The 18,758-nt window shown below is 41.2% G+C and overlaps 1 protein-coding gene across 3 annotated transcripts in view; it reads left to right on the plus strand.

Moving 5' to 3' along the window:
- Positions 1–14,521, plus strand: part of SCAF11 (SR-related CTD associated factor 11) — a 35,805-nt gene extending 21,284 nt beyond the window's left edge. The window contains exons 11-15 of one of the 3 annotated variants that reach the window (XM_081877805.1): positions 1,859–4,705; positions 5,662–6,005; positions 8,457–8,678; positions 10,387–10,506; positions 11,062–14,521. In XM_081877805.1, coding sequence (XP_081733931.1) covers positions 1,859–4,705; positions 5,662–6,005; positions 8,457–8,678; positions 10,387–10,506; positions 11,062–11,190 — 3,662 coding nt within the window. In that variant the 3' untranslated portion in view covers positions 11,191–14,521. The remainder of the gene's footprint in view (positions 1–1,858; positions 4,706–5,661; positions 6,006–8,456; positions 8,679–10,386; positions 10,507–11,061) is intronic. The other 2 variants (XM_081877806.1, XM_081877807.1) reach the window with 2 other exon arrangements.
- Positions 14,522–18,758: the final 4,237 nt, after the last annotated feature.

Raw genomic sequence — 18,758 nt, forward strand, 5'->3', positions numbered from 1 at the left:
CACCAGACCCTTCTATATAGTGAGAAGGTGGGGAGGGGTATTACTCAGAAGGGTGGTGGGATTGGGTGATTGGCAGATAGCTGTGATGAGCCTGTTGACGACTCTTAACGACTGTAATAGGTCTTACAGGAAAAAGCAAGGGGTGAGAAGGTGAAAATGGCTTTGTCATGTATAATGAGATAAGAATCCAATGTCTTTGTTCAGACCAGGTCTCTCCATGGTTTTAAGTTTGGTAATACTACAACCAGACTTAACACAGACACTGGCACCAGAGCCTGCAATAAACCCAGATGCCAACTTTGAGACCTGGTCTGAACAAAGACATTGGATTCTTACCTCATTATACATGACAAAGCCATTTTCACCTTCTCACCCCTTGCTTTTTCCTGTAAGACCTATTACAGTCGTTAAGAGTCGTCAACAGGCTCATCACAGCTATCTGCCAATCACCCAATCCCACCACCCTTCTGAGTAATACCCCTCCCCACCTTCTCACTATATAGAAGGGTCTGGTGACTTCAGTTTCAGTGTATCTGAAGAAGTGTGCATGCACACGAAAGCTCATACCAATAACTAACTTAGTTGGTCTTTAAGGTGCTACTGGAAGGAATTTTTTTATTTTGTTTTGACAAAATAATTTGAAATGTCTAAAGAATGTTCAGATGTAAAGTTGGTTTTTTAACATAATATGGGAGGTGGCTAAGGTAGAATGTGCAGGCCCTAATTTCTTCTCTTATTTTCTCTCTCTACCATGCCCCAGGTTATAGAATTTATTTCACTGGTGGTTATAACATTTCCATGCAGATAAGCTAGGGCTGAACAGATCCTAAATTAAGTCATTCTAAGCATGCCTATAAAATCTAATCTTTTTGAGGTTATCCTGCTGAACAAATAGATACTTGCAGTTCAGAGGGACTTGAGCTATCTAGTTCTTTTCAATAGATGTATAGATTTCTGTTTATTTTACTATCTTAAACAGAATTCCTGCTTCATAAAACATTTTCCCTACTAGGAATATACAGAATACATATCTGTGCGTTGCACATATGTGCACACAGAAAGAAAGGAGAGAAGTTATTTTGAGGAATCATAAGTTCTTTTGAGGTAGTGTGTCTGTACAGTGTTCCTCAGTCTATCCCACTTTTTCCTGTTCATAGTGATTCTATGAACTAGAATAGGAATATAGGATTTAGGGATGACACAAATTGATGAATGATTCTGCACATATTTGAGCTTCATTCTATTTAAGGGTGGGGACCTGAGAGTTAATGGCTTCATAGAAGAAGCCCATTGTATTTTAGGCTTTAAAGAATGGGGCAGAAATGGGACAATGAGCATTTGGAGTGAGGATACAAGGGCAAAAAGGGAGAATAGATTTCTAAGGGAGTAGAGCCCCTTTCACACCTGAAGCATATTAATACCAGGGGCAATGCTGCTGGCTCCAGCTCCTGCCATGCATAGGCTTAGCTGCAGCGATCACATAGCAGATGGGTCTTTGCCAATGCATGGATGTACAGGGATAGACAAACTGCAAGCTTGGAGTGATTCATGTGTGAAGATTGCTCAGATAGTGAGCAGCAGCCAAGCTAGTTTACTTGGTGCTTTGTATATAAAGTATGCTAATTTAGAAATTTGATATGAGTTAATTTATTTGAAAGAATAAACTATAAAATAAGACATAACAGGCAAATTGACTCTTTATGAAATGGCAGTAGCCCCAGAATAAAGAAAAAGCCTACCCAAAGAGGCAAATACTGAATTAAATGTGGACATTTCTAAAATAAGTAATGTTTGCATTCACCTTACCTCAGTACATTAAACATTCTTTCCTCCTCTTCCTTTAATACATATATATTAGAGTCTTCAGAAAAGGGGCATGTTGTTACATATGTCCAGGAAGGAGAAGAGAAAAAACAAACTTCTGGTGCAGCTGGCACAAGAGGAACAAGAAGGAAGGTTTCAGATACTACACCTAGAAGAAGATCTGCCCGGAATGCTAAAACTGAAACCTCGAGTCAGTCTCAGAGTTCACCAAAATCCAGCAATTCCGGATGTGAGGCCAGTGGCGATGGTAGCTCATTCATGAATGCTGCTACTGCAGAATCTGAGAAACTACCTCCAAAGCGGAAGGCTAAAAGAGGAGCTAAGCAGAAGGAACCTGTGGTTAAAAAGAAGCTCAGAAGTTCTGGACGTTATGGAAAACCATCTAGTGACCTATTAGACGATGAATCTGAGACAGAGGTAACAACAGTACTAGATAAAAGCAATCTACCCGACAGTGAAAATACTGCCACTGACCTGAGTCACAAAAATGTTGTAGAAGCAGAGTCTGCTAATGGCTTGGAAAATTCCAAGGACGGTGTGACATGTCAGGAAGATCCTACAGGAGATGCTGGTGAAGGGCAGGCTACTTTAGACACTGGTTCCTGTGTTCAAGATCCTCCTTTGCTCACCCTAGAGGGAGACACTGAAAAATGTGAAGTAAAGGAAGACACTGAGTTTGAAAATAATGGATGTCCTGCTGCTGAAGAAGTAGATAAAATTTATACTGCTTCTAGAGAAGATACCTGCAATGATACAGGAACACTTACTCATGAGCCTCAGGAATTAGGCAGTCCTATGAATGAATTGCCGGAGCAATTGGAACCCATAGCAACAGCAGATCAGCCTTTGGACAGTCCTGGGAATGAAATCCTGGAGAAAGTCGAAAGTGTGGCAATATCAGATGATATGTTGGCTGGTCCTGAAAATGAGTTGCTAGGTGCAACCGAATCTGTGGCAATAGAAGATGAGCCAGCACCTGATCCTAGAAACGAATACCTGGGAGACCTTGAACCTTTGTCTGTAGCAGATGAGCCTGTGCCTAGCCCAAGAAATGAATTGTTTGGTGAGTCAGAATCTGTAGCAATAGTAGATGAGGTGTTGGAGAGGCATGAAAAGGAAATGCCCGAGAAGACATTAGCTTCTCATTCTTCTGCGGATAAATCACTAGAAGAAATAGGATTTGAGGCAGTAGTCAAGGAGCCATTGGAAAATACCACAAGCATGTTACAGCAGTTTCCAGTGCCGTTGGAAATGGAAGGTATGAACACTGTAGAAAAAGAAGTCTGTGTACCCACAGAGAATGAAAAAGATAATGATTTATTAATTACAGTTTCTTCAGAGAATACATTCAGTCAGATTTTAGAAGAGGCTAGAGGAGATTCTAGAACCAGTTCATCACCTAAGTTGGAAGACCTTAAACATTTTAGCGAAGACAATAATGAGATAGTAGCTATGGAGTGTGACTCATTTAGCAGTGACCAGAATGAATCTCGGATAGACCAGCCACTAATGAGTGGTAGTGTAGAGCAAGAGGCAACCTCCTTTTCCCATGAAACTGAAAACTCTGTATCCCTTTCGAGCTCTTCTGACAAGAAAGAAGAAACAGAATGCTCCGCAGAACTTAAAAAAGATAAAAAGACTAGGACTAGAAGATCAAGATTTCATTCTCCATCAACAACTTGGTCACCAGCCAAAAGAGAGGGGAAAAGATCTCAGTCTCCATCTCCCAAGAGGGAGATTGTGGCTGAAAGCAGGATGTCTCGATCTCCTAAAAGGGATGTTTCCAAAGAAGGGCGAAGATCTCTATCACAGTCTCCGAAACGAGATCCTCCAAGAGAAGAGAAGAGATCCCCATCCTGTTCTCCTAAAAGAGAAACTCTGAAGGAAGGGAAAAGATCTATGTCCCAGTCTCCAAAGAGGGATCTTACGAGAGAAGGGAAGAGGTCACCGTCGTCTTCTCCAAAAAGGGATTCTCTCAGGGAAGGAAGGCGATCTTCTCGGACACGAGCTAAGGAATCCTCTCCAAGGCACAAATGCCGATCTCAAAGTAGGGATAGAGATAGTGAAAAAGATGGGCAAAGAAGAGATCATGAAAGAGAGAAGAGTAGGAGGAGATGGTCACAATCACGATCAAGGTCTCGATCTAGGTCAAGATCAAGGACAAGAAGCAAAGGCCCTTCATTCCCTAGAAATGAGAGGGATGGCTATTCACCTCCCAGGTGGAAAGAACGGTGGACAAATGATAGCTGGAGAAGTCCCAGAGGAAATGACAGATATAAAAGAAATGAGCAAGAGAAGCAGACAGAGGGTATGAAAAGAGAGAGGGACAGTTCAAGCAAAGATGCCGACAAGCAATCTTATTCTGACCAGTATAGGAAAGATTATCCAGACTGGGTTATGGAAAGGATAAATTCTGTTCCCGAAACAAGGAACAGAGAGAGGGACAATTTTAAAAATCAACCGTGGGATGAAAATAGGCAAAATGATTCAGGGCCTCCATGGAACAGAAGCTTTGGATCAGGTTGGAATTCAAATCGCAGCAGAGGTGGCCGTGGCAGAGGTGGCCGTGGCAGAGGTGGCTTTACGTATGGAGACCAGAGTGAAAACCGCTGGCAAACTAAGAAGCCACACTCGGGGAATGCAAATAGTTCCGGAATTGAAAGTTCAAGGTTTCCAGAACACCAACCATACAAACGTAAGATGGAGCAAGACTTCTCTTTCGATACACCTGCTGATAGGTCTGGGTGGACTTCTGCATCAAGCTGGGCTGTGAGGAAGACTTTACCAGCAGACGTACAGAATTATTATTCCAGAAGAGGAAGAAATTCGTCAAGCCCACAATCTGCATGGACAAAGCCAGAAGAAGTAGCACCTGAGCAAGGTATTTATTTTTCCCATATTAACGCATAAATCACTGGTTTGGGATAGAGCGGGCAGACAGTCCCTCCTTTTTTAAAAAAAAAAAAATTCTAAGAATGCTAGACAGGGGATGGTTAACTTTAGCTTCTGTGCAACGGTCCCAACTTAAATAATCACAGCCTTGCTGAAATGGCGAAGCCTTCAAAATGGGGTATGTTCCACTTTCCTGTTCACCCACTATAGCACACATGCTTCTCATTTAATGTTGAATAAAACTTTGATTTTTTTGGTGCCCTTAAAGCTTCAGTACATCTATTCAAAAATCTGTGGTAAAATTTTTTAACTCTTCGTGCTATACAGTGGATAATAATGTGGCTGGAATGTATCCGCTCAGTACAGCTCTGTGGAAAAGTATTTATGTGGTGCACAAAATAATACTTTTAAGAGAACCCTTTATTGTGAATGTCTGTGAGGATTGTATTTGACATATCAGATATCCCTCCATAACTGTTTAGCAAAGTAAACAATGGATTGGATCCTAAGATCTCGAGAGTGCTATTCCACTCATTGAAAGGATGCTCCTGAAAATCAATGAGAGACTATTTTTCACTGAATGACCATCCCCTGCAGCCTCCTCTGCTTTCTCTTCCTTCCCCCACTTCCTGAAAACTGCTTTAGAGGGCTAGGGAGCTTCTGGAACAGTATGCTAGGTGACATTGGACTTAGATCCATTCAGCTCCGTAGTTGCATATTTTAGCCTACATTGCAGAGAAAGCAAAACAAGAGCATATAAAATAACAAGACCAGACTACCACGTGTGCTCTTTTTGGGGAGACAGAGACAGAGAAATCTGGGTTCCAGATTTAAGATGATAATATTACATACCATGTATGGACTGCATGCCTTCCATTGTGCTCTGTTTTTTGTAATGCTTTATGGAACTACATGTTTTCAAAATGGCTTTCCCCCGTCTGATAGATCCAAACTTCAAAGACCAAGCCAGCCAACAAGGCGAAAGTTCTCAACTACCCATAAACGTGCTTCAGCCACAGATGAATGTAATGACACCCGTAAATACGCAACATCAGCAGATGAATATCTTCCCATATCCAATGAGCGTCCCTGGTCCTATTGTGAACATTCAGCACAATCCATTTAGCCTTCCTCCACCGGTGCCCATGCATCTTCATACAGGAGTGCCTCTTGTGCAGGTAGCAGCTTCAGCCAATGTGTCTCAGGGACCACCTCCACCACCACCACCTCCACCACCATCCCAGCAAGTTAACTATGTTGCTTCCCAACTGGATGGAAAGCCATTGCAGGTATATCCTTTGGTTGTAAAAAAATAAATAAATGTAGTTTTAAAACTGACTTTTGGAATAGGGTTCAGTTCTTGTTTTATGTAAATTTTATGCATTTGGCTGGAAGTTTTCCTTAAACAATTTAATGCTGCAATTAGATTGACTCGGAAGCCCATTGGTAAGGGGGGGAAATTGGCTTGAATCATTCTTTAGGAAGCCCATGGAAGGAAAATAAGCTGTCCCCTCTTTCACCCTGTACACCATCCACAATTGTTCAGGATGGCCCTCACCTTAAGCCATAAAATATCCCGTTAACACTTATCCTTTGTTAGTTAACATTTCTCTTCCGTCATTCTAATGCGGAAAGTATTGCTTTACACATTATTTATACAAAAGGAAGAGAGGAGGAAGAGGAGCTTCAGTTTTTGGCCCTGTTCGTGCATACTGTTGTGTGGCTGTCATGCCATGTGATACGCATCTGTAGTGGGGTAGGGTGATGGTTTATGAGTTTTCAACATGAGCAAGAACTGCTCCCAGGTTAGGTGCCTGCCCTGCTGTGGAAACATAAAACCTTGGTAATCTGCCCAACCCACCTGCTTGCTGGTTACAGACATCGCTGCTTCAGAGCAGAGTCCCCAGCAGTGTGGATACAGTGACTTTGCAACAATGATAATGTATGAATTTGGCCTAGTTCATATTATTTTTAAAAAGCTTGTATGTAGTCTGGTGAATTTGTTTCCCCATTGTGGAAAAATTCATTGGCGGTAAATTCATACGCAGATGGTTTGAGGAGCGGGGGGAGGACAGCAACAGAAATTGTTCACAAAAGACTAAAATCCGCAGGATAAAAGCCAATCCCATATGTGTGCGTTCACTCAAGTCCTGTTCCAAGAAATACATTTTTGTTGGTGTCTTTATATGGAAGTGATAATCTTCATTATTAAATTCATTTACATCTCATTTGATATACCCTACTTATAAAAAGGAACATGAGAATATTGGTCATTCTTTGTGTGGTGATCAATTTGTCATTACTTTGAAGAGGTCTGCTTTAGGTTAATATTCCTGGCTTGGGTGGGGTGTCTTTCGCATCATAATCAGAATGTTAATTGGGTTCAATTCCAGAAAGCTTAATCAAATTGAAACAAAACCAACACTGAAACAATGTCTTAATGAAGAGGGAATTGTGGGGTCGGGGTGAAGAGGGACCTCATTGGGAAGCCCTGACTCAGAGAACACAGAAGAGTTGCCCAGCCTGCACTCCACATCTAAACCTGTTGTAATTCTCCATATCCTTGTGAGACTAGGGTGGGTTAGACTTCCTTCCACAACTGAAGAAAACATTCATGTGAAGTCCAGTGTTTGTTGTTCTTTCATGGTGGATGAATAGCCTGTCTTTGGATGATACGAAGCAGGAGAATGGGGAACCCATATCCCTCAAGATGATGGATGCATCAACCCCAGCTAGCAAGGCCAATGGTCAGGGAAGATGGGAGTTGTAGCCCAGGAACACAGATTAGCCATTCTTGACTATAAAGCAATATGCCTGGGAGGGGAGCTTTTGTCAAGATCTTGCTCGGCTGCCACATCTCTGTTAAATTACAAGTACCTATTCTGAAGTGCTTCTCAGAAAAGGGCCTCTGCATTTGCTCAACAGATAGCACCTTGTGAAATGTTTGCTGCTGTAATTGGCTACTTTTGGAATCTGCTCCCCCTGCTTCTCTCCTGGACGCTTTCTCATTCTTCCATTGCCATTCCCCAAGTATGGTATCTGAAGTGAACCAGAGCAGGATTGCAAATCACTGCTACTGAAGGAAGCAGACTCAAGTGCTTACACTTCTTGTGCACTGCTTGCTCCATATAATAGTTGGGCAACGCTCATAATTTTATCACAACTGCCTGATCCAAGTGCAAAGCCAGAATGAAGGACTTCCATCTATTACTGGTTGGAATAAAAGTTTGCATTCCTAGGTTTATGGCCACCTATTCTTCTGTGGATTGCTGTGGTGGTTTCATGGGCCCTCCACCCAGCTGTCAGTAGATCACTGAGAGGCTGCCTTCTCACTGGTTCCTTCTGTCTTTATACCTTTCCTGGGTGGTGAGCTTTGGCTTCTATCCTAGCTGGCAAATGTATAGGTTTCCTTCTTACATGATGCACAGGAGTTCAGTCTCTCTATCTGCAGACTGTTGTTTTTCCCCCTTTCCAGTCTGCAGAAAAACCCCTTAGCCTGTGTTTTCACACAAATTGCCATGTTACTAAGACTATTGGGTTGCAGAGAAAGGGGAAATTGTCAGTGTCACATATAGGATGGATTCTGTAGTTAAGGCTAGCCTCAGCTGAGCTGAACGATCTCTTTCCACCTATTAACTATCTCTCAGAAATGTTAGAAACACCCAAGAACTAAAGGTTCAGGGCAGGAGCGTTGGATGCAACTAGTTAACATATTAACTTCTGATAACTTTTTAAAACAGGCTATTCCTAGTACTTCCCATGTTGCCAACAACATGAGTACAACCCTCTTGCCTGCTCCAGCAGCAGCTGCTCTGGGAAGTGTGGAAACGGTTCAGGGACCAAGTTCTGGTAATGCAACATCGTCAAGTAACATCAAATCCTCTAATGCCGCTGTAAAATTGGCTGAAAGCAAAGTAAGTGTAACGGTGGAAGCCAGCGCAGATAGCTCGAAGAAAGACCAGGCAAGTTCAAAGCCAAGAGCAATGTGCATAATTCTGCAATGCTAAAATTGGAGAGAAATAATTATTTACCCTAAGGAAATGGAGAGGATGTCATATTTCACCTTCCATTTATATCATCTTTTTAGCTTCCTAAGAAATCATAAGGTTTCTTCTGGGGGGGAAATTATAGACTGACCTTGCAAATAAATTCATTCCACCTCATTAGAGATGTCAAATATTTGGAAATGTTGAAGCCGTGGGAAAACTTACCAATTTGAAGGGGGGGGGGAATACAAAGGGTGTATATATACAATAGTCAAACCTGAACTTACTTACTGTTTTAACAACATAAAACAGATTTTTTTGAAACTTGAAATATAAAACTGTCTTATTTGGTTTTAGATTCAGCTAGATAGCCATGTTGGTCTGATGCAGTAGAAATATATTTAAAAAAATAAAAAAATGTCCAGTATCACCTTAGGGACCAACTAAATTTGTTCTTGGTATGAGCTTTCGTGTGCATGCACATTTCTTCAGATACTATATACAGATACTGAAAAAGTGTGCAGGCACACGAAAGCTCATACCAAGGACAAACTTAGTTGGTTTCTAATGTGCTACTGGACAATATATATATATGTGTGTGTGTGTGTGTGTGTGTGTGTGTGTGTGTGTGTCTGAGAGAGAGAGAGAGAGATTTGGCATATCTATGAAATTTAAAACTATAAACACCTCAGTTTTGTACAAACAAAACTGCAAACATACCCAGTTGTAGTCCACTTTCTTCTGTGGGTCTTGATTAAAGTTCTCTTCTCACCCAGATTATTTCTGTGAGGCTTTTGCTTCTGACCTTTGTATTCCGCATCAAGGCAGGGCAGCAACTTGCTTGTTTTTCAGTTGGTGGCAATTAAAGTAGAGTGTTTCAGGGGAGAGGTGAAAAGATTGACCACAAAGGAGGCACCAGATCGAAAGGACAGGTGAATCTGGATGCTTCTGGTGTCTCCATTCTAGACCATAGGTGACCAGAAGAAGGCAAGCAACAATTCACAAGCAACAAGGTCTTGAATACTCCTCTCAGGAAGGTGGTAGCACCCTCTAGGTGCAGAAGTGCCTCTTGGCTTTGATGATTGTAGACTTTCTCAAGTCGAAAAATAAAATCTTTGAACAATATTTAAAGCTTTTTCAGAGTCCCCCCATAGCGAAAAGTTTTCCATTGGGTTTTCTTTTTCCTGGCCTTCACATCTATACTTCCCAATCCATACAAGTGCTAGTTATTTTTTGATTAAAAGAGGAACGAAAGATCCAAATGTTGTTAAAGGTTCCTTGCCTGGTTGCTTAAAGGCAGCTGTTATTGGGTGGCTGTTTACAAGCCTTGTAGATAGCTGGCAATGCTTTATTGAACTCGCCTATCTGATAATCCTTAGATGAATAAAACTAGAGGTTCCATTGGTTTTGTAGTGTCAATAAAACTCACTTGTAAATCAAAAGGTAGTATGTTTGCATTGTTACACATGTTAAAAGCAAAAGTAGCCATGTTGGTTCATTAAAAAACAAAGAAACCCTAAAATCCTTAGCTGAGCAATAGTTTTTGGGACCAACCATAGTATCACAAAATTGGGGCAAGCTTTCCCATTCTTCAGAACTGTTCTTCATCTTAACAGTTATATCAAAAATGCTGGTTTGTGTGCCTTTTTCCTAAGTGTAACACTCTTTATCCTAATTTTTCTAGAAACTGCAAATTCAAGAAAGAGCTGCGCAAGAAGTGAAGCTGGCTATTAAGCCTTTCTATCAAAATAAAGATATTACTAAAGAAGAATATAAAGAAATTGTGAGAAAAGCTGTAGATAAAGTAAGTGATACACTACTAATATCAGACAGCATTTAGCAGTCTGCATTCTTCTAACCTTGAAACCTGTTGAACAGAGGAGGCAAAGAGGTGAGGCTAAGTGACAGGCTTATTGCTCTGGAGAATAGTTCACACAGGGGTTTGTTAATGGAGATGAAATAAGTAGTTATAATTTAAGCTAGTCTTGTTGTACAATCTTGAACAATTCTTAGTGAACATGATAATAGGCTATGGAGAGAGTGCGGACTCAATATTTTATTCAGCTTGTAGTGTGTCTCCTGCCCCAGCTGAAACCTTTATTGCCAGCCTGCTTTTAGAACATAAAAAATTGTTCTTGCTTAACTGATGGCCATTAGCAGTCAGGGTGGAGTTGGGGATATTTTCCTACTCCCCTGGGAAACTAGAAAGGCATGATGAAGCTTACTCCCTACCAGATACGCCTTACAAGGGTAGTTTATTGAGATCGTATGTCCCAATAATTATTCACTTTTGGTGTGATATTAAGTGGTATGGTTGGTGCCGGTTAACTTAATGGTTGTGTGTTCTATTTTCATGTAGGTCTGTCATAGCAAGAGTGGGGAAGTTAATTCTGCAAAAGTGGCTAATTTGGTAAAAGCTTATGTGGACAAATACAAACATTCGCGGAAGAAAAATCCAGATGAGGCAGTTTTTGCGGAAAGGAAATGAGCGCAGGCTGGAATATGCCATCAAAATGTCTGCAAAGTGCAATTTTGACATGGACTATTAACTAAAAATAGTGGGTTGAAATATGATTTTGATAAAATTATTTTTCGATATAGTGTATAATGTTTTGTTATAAATAAATATAGATCAATGCTGCAACTTCTTTATCCTTTTTGGAAAGGATATGTAAAGAGAAACTAAAAGGAATAAAGGAGAGTGCCCCTCTTATTAGTAATATACAATTGTGTTGAATGCCACATGTACAGCATTTTGGTTCAAACAGTAGTGTATAAACACAGATGTTTGTCAAAATACAGTGACTTGGACAGATATGTACAATATATGTAAATCAGGGGAAAAATTCAAGGCAGATTTTTCTTTAATCCTCCTGCCAATGCCCCCCCCCAATTCCATTTAAATAAAGTGTTTTGCCTTGATTTACAGGCTCAAAATGTGTGTTTAAAAAGCACACTCTTTGTGAATGGAACAACTCACAAAAAAATCTACAGAAGTAAAATTTGTTGCCCAGAAATTTGGGCATCATTTTCCTATTGTAACACCAAATAAAGGCTATGCTGCTTGTTGTTTTGTGGCTTTTCAGTTCTTGTTTTGAGTTGTTAGATGAAATAAAAGTTCTAAAAGGCATGGTGCAGGCAACCAAAACCACTGCTTCATCCTCAAACTAGTTTTGGGAAATGACCTTTGAGTCGTCCTGTGAGTTTAAAAGATATTCTGTGCTTGATTTTTGTATATGGGCCCTAATTGCCTAACTTCAGTTTTGTCTTTTTATCTCCCATCACCTTGAGGAAAAACGTTCTGCTTGCTATTAGAGGTGGATTATGTAACCAATAGCCTTAGTCAACACTACCTGTGGCATACCACTGTCAATTTTGGTCTACTGTAAGCAGCTGCTTGTAGTAGGCATGAGAAGTAAAAGCCAAATATAACAAAAATTGTGTCATGATGAAGGCTGCATAATAGTTTGCCATGCTCTTTCCATTCTGACCTCCCACTAGTATAATGCATGAGGCCTAGTCTTTTATTTGAGTTGATCTTTAAAGTGTTACACAATGCATGGTGGTGAAGGTAGTGCAATTGCTAGATAGGGCATTAGTAAGCATAATGCACTTCTACCTGAAATGGCTTGGTTGGACTTGGCATTGATTTTTCCAAAGTGTAGAGAAGTTACCACTAGCTCCTTCAACAGAAATGAAGAGTTAAGGAAACTAAAGGGGCCAGGAAACTAAAGGGGCCTTGGTTTAATAATGCTTTGAAGCAAAGTGCTATTACAGTGCAGTTAATCCTCCCAGGGTTTCATGGTAGCGGCTGTGGTGTGTACCACATGTGGCACACAGCTGATGATTCAAACCATTTAGCCATGTGTTCCTGAGAGCCTTCCCACTGGTGGCAAACTAAGGAAAACCCAGGGCTGAGTGTGAAAGGAATATGGAGCACAGCTGTGTAAAGTTAGTTCACTTTATTTTTCAGACAAGGACTTGTTTGCCTGTATTTTGTGTGTAACTAAAGATAATATTTATCTTGTGGAATCTTTTTAGTGTGAATATTTCCCCTTCCTTTTTTAAAAAAAACAGTCAAACACTATGCTGTAGAGTTTTTGTTAGACTAGTAGATATTCCAATGATCTTTCAGCCCAGACTGACTAGCACTTTTTGGAGGAGACAAAAACACCTCCCGTAGCAAATTGTACCCTACCATTTATGTAATCACACCATATGTATTTATGCTTACTACATTCTCTCAATTATGGGGTGGGAGTGCATATCTCTCTGCTGTATACCAGCCTGGTGCAGATGTAAAATTGCCTGATATTGGGTGAGCTTCTCTCCACCTCTTTCCCCCTTCAGACTTGAAGGCTTCCCATTTTGCAGTGCTAATGAGGTTCCATTTGGTATGCACCAAATACATTGCCAAATGTGATTTGCTTCCAACCAGAGATTTGAAACCTCCTTCTAACCATGGCTAACTAACTTGGTGCAGATATAACAATAGCCAGAGTTAGTGCTGGGAAGGAGAAGGAGGGGTAGGAAGGAGGGAAAGTCTGAGCCTGAGGCATTGCCAGCTTTAACAATGGTAGAGAGACTGCACGACGTTATCTGCACTGAGCCATATCGTTCCCTCAGGAACTGTTTTTCTTAAGAGTAACTTCATGGCATGAAGGTTTGATACGCCTTCCACATACTTAGGGAATTTGTTTAATATTTCTGTTCTAATACTTCTGCAGCACAACAGAGGCAGAGTTACGGCAAACCCTGTATTTGCTGTATTTCCAGTCCCAAGGAAGAATATTGACTAGTATGTGTTCAGCCTCCATCTGCGTCAGGGCTGATGAACCTGTGGCCCTTCACAGATTGTTGGACTACAAGTCCCATGGCCCCTTAGCATTGGCCATGCTGCCTGGCCTGGGCCGAACGGGAGTTGTCGTCCAATATCTAGAGAGTCACAAGTTCCCCTGCCCTGGTTTACACCAATATTTAAAAACGGCATCTCAAGATATGCAGGCCTTTAAATTATGTGTTCAAAAATGCCAAGCATCACCTATATAGGTATTCTGATCCCACAAGATCAGAATGGGATTGGACTAGATGACCCAACGCAACAATTATGTGATTCTAAGAAAGTACTCGTCAGTTGGATTAGGCACTATATGTGCAGATGGGTGTTGTGTGGCTTAGAGTGTATCCCATGGCTGGATGAGCAACTGGAACCATAGCTCTGATTGTTGTGTTAGTGCTCTAAGCATTTATGGTGCCAGTCACTTGGTTGACTGCAGGCAAACTGACTGCATCTGGCCTCGCCCACCCACTAGTGACTGGTGTGCCGATGCTGAAATGAAGTGCTACTTACCCACTGGTGTGAAGCGCATATATAACTGGAATGGCCTGCCAATTCTGTTGCTCTGGGAAAATCAGCTGGGCTTGCTTTCATCTGAAGACACTTGAGAAAACATGTGCTCTTAGATACACAGGCATTTCTTTGGTACATTAAGGCTGCAGTCCTACTCACACTTACAGGGGAGTAAGGCCCATTGAACTAATTCAGAAAGAGCTCAAGTGGAGATGCGTAGGGGTCAGCCTTCAAGAGAGAGTTCTGTAGGCCTGTAGCTGCTGACTGATATCTTGTTAATCTCTTGGTGTTGTCGTTTTTCAAGAGTTTCAATAATGCAGAAGCAAACCCAATGGACTGAAATTGCTGTGAGAAAATTGGTAAGATTAGAACATCATGAAATTGTATTAAGGGGGAGCGGCAGGTGCACTGAGCACTCCATCCAGTCTTTCCGTGTGCATGTGGCTTAAATATGTCTTTTTCTTTTCTTTTTTTTTACAAAAATACAAAAATAAAATAAAAAAACAAATCAGGAGCACAGTGGCTGATTTAAGTCCAGGCTATGTGATGTCTGTAGCATAAGGCTGGAATAAAAGTCTACTGAAACAATATTCTAAAGAGTTTTATGTAGTTCAGAATATTTTCTAATAAATTCTTTTGACTAAGTGGAAGGAGTCTGGCTCTTTTTAACCTGTGTTGGTATTTCCCAGTTATTTCCCAACACTTTCCTGGTATCAATGTCAAGCTGACCATTTGGTATTTACCTGGGTCATCTTTTCCCTGCTTTTCAAATATGAAGACAATGTTTGACTGCCTCCAGTCTGCATGGTCAAATATAGACAGAGGCTCTGATACTACACCTGCAAACTTACGGGCAGCTCCTCATGCCCTGGAGATTTGAGTTCATTTAAAGTAGCTAGGTGTTCCCTTACTACCTCTTTGCCTATCTTGGGCTGGAGCTGCCTCCTTAGATAATTTATTCTGTTATGACCAGGTTGGGCATCACTTTTCTTTTGGGTGAAGACAGAGGCAAAGAAGGTGTTGAGCAATTGTATATTGTTCCTTTGTAATTTCCCCTTCCATTTATTGCACATGCCCTTAAATCTCAGCTCATCTGTAAGCTTTTTATGCAGCTACTGTACACTGGTTTCTATAGATGCCTCCCACTTTTCTTTCTTGTTAGAATTGTCCGCATTTGTGCTTTCAGTATTTCACCTTTAAGATTAAACTCCCATCCATCTTGGACTCCCTTCTCTTTTGAGTATTTCTGATCACAGGATCTCCATGGGTTCTCACCCAGTGGATCCTCAAGCTGTTTTCTAATCAGTCCTCTTCAAGTCCAGAGTACATGGTGATCAGGCTGGGTGATCCTCTGTAATATAGCTGCTAAAAAGTCTCATTCTGTTGGCTGTCTCTAGCTGAAAGTGCTTAAACCTGAGCAGCAATTAATAGGTGTATGGAGAGAATTTTTTTATTGCTACTGTTGTTTCCCAATTCAACATGCTTCCTAACATATGTTCACACAGGTGCTTACGCTGCCTTCTGTGGAAAAGTTATTTCAGCTTCTACAACTTGTATATTGTATAGCCTCACTCATATAATGCTGGCTTTCAGCTGCTAAGCATATACACACACACAAACACGTTCAACGAGCTTAAAAAAAGTGGTGTGGAAATTGTCTAATCTTTTGACATATCCTAAGAATAATTAAGTATGTGCAGCAATAAAAGGCTTTAGATATACTTTTGCCTTCTCTTCACAACTTTCTTCATGGGTTATAGCATAACAGTTTACATTACACTTTGAAGTAAAATATATTTTATTAAGTACCCTTCTGAAGATTCAGGAATTTAATTGCTGAGGTGTGACTTCAGACAGAAATAATACTCTATAAAGTTCCGCCTGCCATATACAATCTTTGCAAAGCAAGACAAGTGTCTAAAATGTATTATTCAGTAAGAGTAAAATACAAGTGGTAACTTGGAGGAAATTGAACATATTTTAAGCATTGATTGGGCTGGTACGAACTGCTCTGCGATATAAGTTTGTGTACAATACACTGTTCTCTAGTTGAAAATAATGTCATGTCCAGGTTCCACTTTTAAATTCACTTCAACAGATAAAAAAGAAAAATTACATATTTTTTAGAACAGAGGTTTGCAAACTGACTGTGAATTCATGGTTGAATACAGGAGATGACACACCTTATCACACTGAATTTTTTTTAAAAAATTGCATTTTTAGTGCTTTTGTTTCTTGTATTTCAATTTGAATTCTATGCAATTACAATGGCTACGGCAGCCAGAAAAATAATAATGTCCCCCCCCCCAATTTTCAAGTGGTTCATGAGGGGGAAAAGCTCAGGGGCCACTCCTTTAGGAAATAGAATTAAAAGGGTGCTCACCAATAACAGATTACTGGGTGGGGTGGTGGTGGTGATTGGATGCTCTGCTAAAAGAACAGTGTGACAACACATCACAACTTTGGCCTCCCTGAAGGTTAGCTGAGCAATACTGACACACAGGAATTGAACTGCCTGCATCAGAAATGAGTGTTTTAGGACTGCTGTACTGCAGAGAGGCAAGGGTAAATACCAACGTTGAGTTGAGGCTACAGGGAAAGCTGCTTAACTCGGCCTCATGCAGAGTCCACTGGCAGAGTTCACAATAGTTTCCCTCCTCAACTCCTAGGATTTCCCATGCATCTTCCACTTATGTCTCACAGCAAACAAGAAAGTACAATTTTTATGGTGGGGCGGTGGGGGGAAGAAGGTGAGGTTTGTTGCACAATATCTCCCACCCAACTGTAGCTGCAAAACCTGCATTTGCCAGTATGTGACTGAATCTTACCTGGAAACAGTTGACAGTCTGGAAGCACCCTAAATAAGAGGCAAATGCAGCGTGGAGTTTTGATGACAACGTCGCTTGGAAGCTGCATGCATGAGGAGCCGCCATCCTGCAATGAACACTCACAGGGAAACACTCCAGTTGCTGAGAGGGACTGACATAGCAGCAGAAAAGCCCCTTTCAAAAGCCATATAAATAAGGGAGAGCAAAATTAGAGAAGCAACACGGATCAAAACATCACTCTTCGGGAAAGAAGAGTGGAAAGGAAATAAGGTACTGGCAGTTAGAAAAGTCTGGATAATAGTGTTGAAGCTCGGATAGCAGCAGTTCTTGAAAGTTGGGAAATAAAAGTTGAAAGATACAAAAGTAAGTGCTAAAATAGAGAATCTGTGAAAGGGAGGAAATACAGTTGGCAAGCTGCAGTACTTAGCAATTTAAAAGAGACAGAATAAATTGTGATTTAGAAAAGACAGAATAAATTGTGAGGAAAGCAGGGGGAAGAACTTGATACACTTTTTAAAAGGTTTTCGGTTATGTATGCACACATATCTCACACATCTAACTCAATGCAATGAGGGTGAGCCAGTGAGTTAGTGTTAAATTTCACAGCAACTGCCCCCCACTCCTATGTCCCCAGGCAAATAGGCTTCTCTTTAGACCTTTGAACAGGCCTGAAATAAGTCTCCAAATATGTTGCTTTCATGTGCACAGAAACCTCCCTGCAGTCAGAAACACTTTACAAGATCTCTTAGGTGTTACCAATAATGGTTGTTACCTCATGAGGGGGGAAAGGGGGGATGAGGGCTGTTTTTGTTGCCCTCAGACTTGTGGAGAGTGAATTTGGGTAGTGAGGATGCTCACTAGTCAAGGAGCTTCCTCATGGCAGTTTATAATGCTTTTTCTAGGTTTCTAAATAATACAGGGAGCCTTTCACCTGCATGTTTTCTTCAGCCCTGTAATGAGCGCCTGAAGAATCATCAGAGGAAAACAACACCCGCATATTATTTTTATAGCACAATAAGGTTTGGGCAAGTTTTCCGAAGCTGTACTCAAGGCAGGCCACTGAACTACGAATAAACAAATTTATTAAAATGTGGACAGTTCACACGCTAATTTAACTAACGGCATGCTAGAATAAAAGTCTTACTGTTTGCTGGAAGGGGAAGAGGGAATAATTGGTCCAGGGGCACATTTATGAGGAGAATGTTCCAGAATCTTCTGAGCACCACAGCTGAGGCCTCAGACACCTCAGCACAGGAGGTGAACTATGCCTGAGGTAGCTGCTCAAAGGCTCCTTGAGGCTTTAAAACTTTAAATCGCCTCAAATTGAACTCATAAATGGGACAGCAATGATGCTTGTAACTGAACAAAGTACGAACATTGTCTTGTTCTACTGGCCTTATGCAGCGGCCATTTCCTAGACCAACTGAAGTGTCTGGAGGGTTTTCATGGGCACCCCCATGTAGCACACTCAACTGAAACCCAGTCTGAAAGTTACTAGGCCATGAATAACTGAGGCTTCATTTTGATTTCTTAGGCAAGCGCACTGCTAACTAGGTGAAGTTGGAAAAAGGAGTTCCCCAGCTGAGCACCCAGAAGGGCTAGATCCAGGAGTGCCCTTAGGCTGCGAAGCTTCTCCTTTAGGGGAGGTACAACCAGCACAGATAGTGGTGGAAGACATCTAGAAGCAATCCAGGAAACACTATTTCCATCAAACACTATTTCCATCGCCATGAAGAGGCAGGAACCAAGAGCAGAAGCACTGAGTGGGGTGGGAGGGAAGTTAAGCTCATTTCAAATTTGGACACCAAACATTTCCAACTGTCCAAAGTACAGCCACAATGATATTGGGGTGGGGTGGGGAGAATAAACCTGAGGGAA

The sequence above is a fragment of the Podarcis erhardii genome (genome assembly GCF_964252035.2).
Source record: "Podarcis erhardii genome assembly, chromosome: 10".
Taxonomy (NCBI): Eukaryota; Metazoa; Chordata; class Lepidosauria; order Squamata; family Lacertidae; genus Podarcis; species Podarcis erhardii.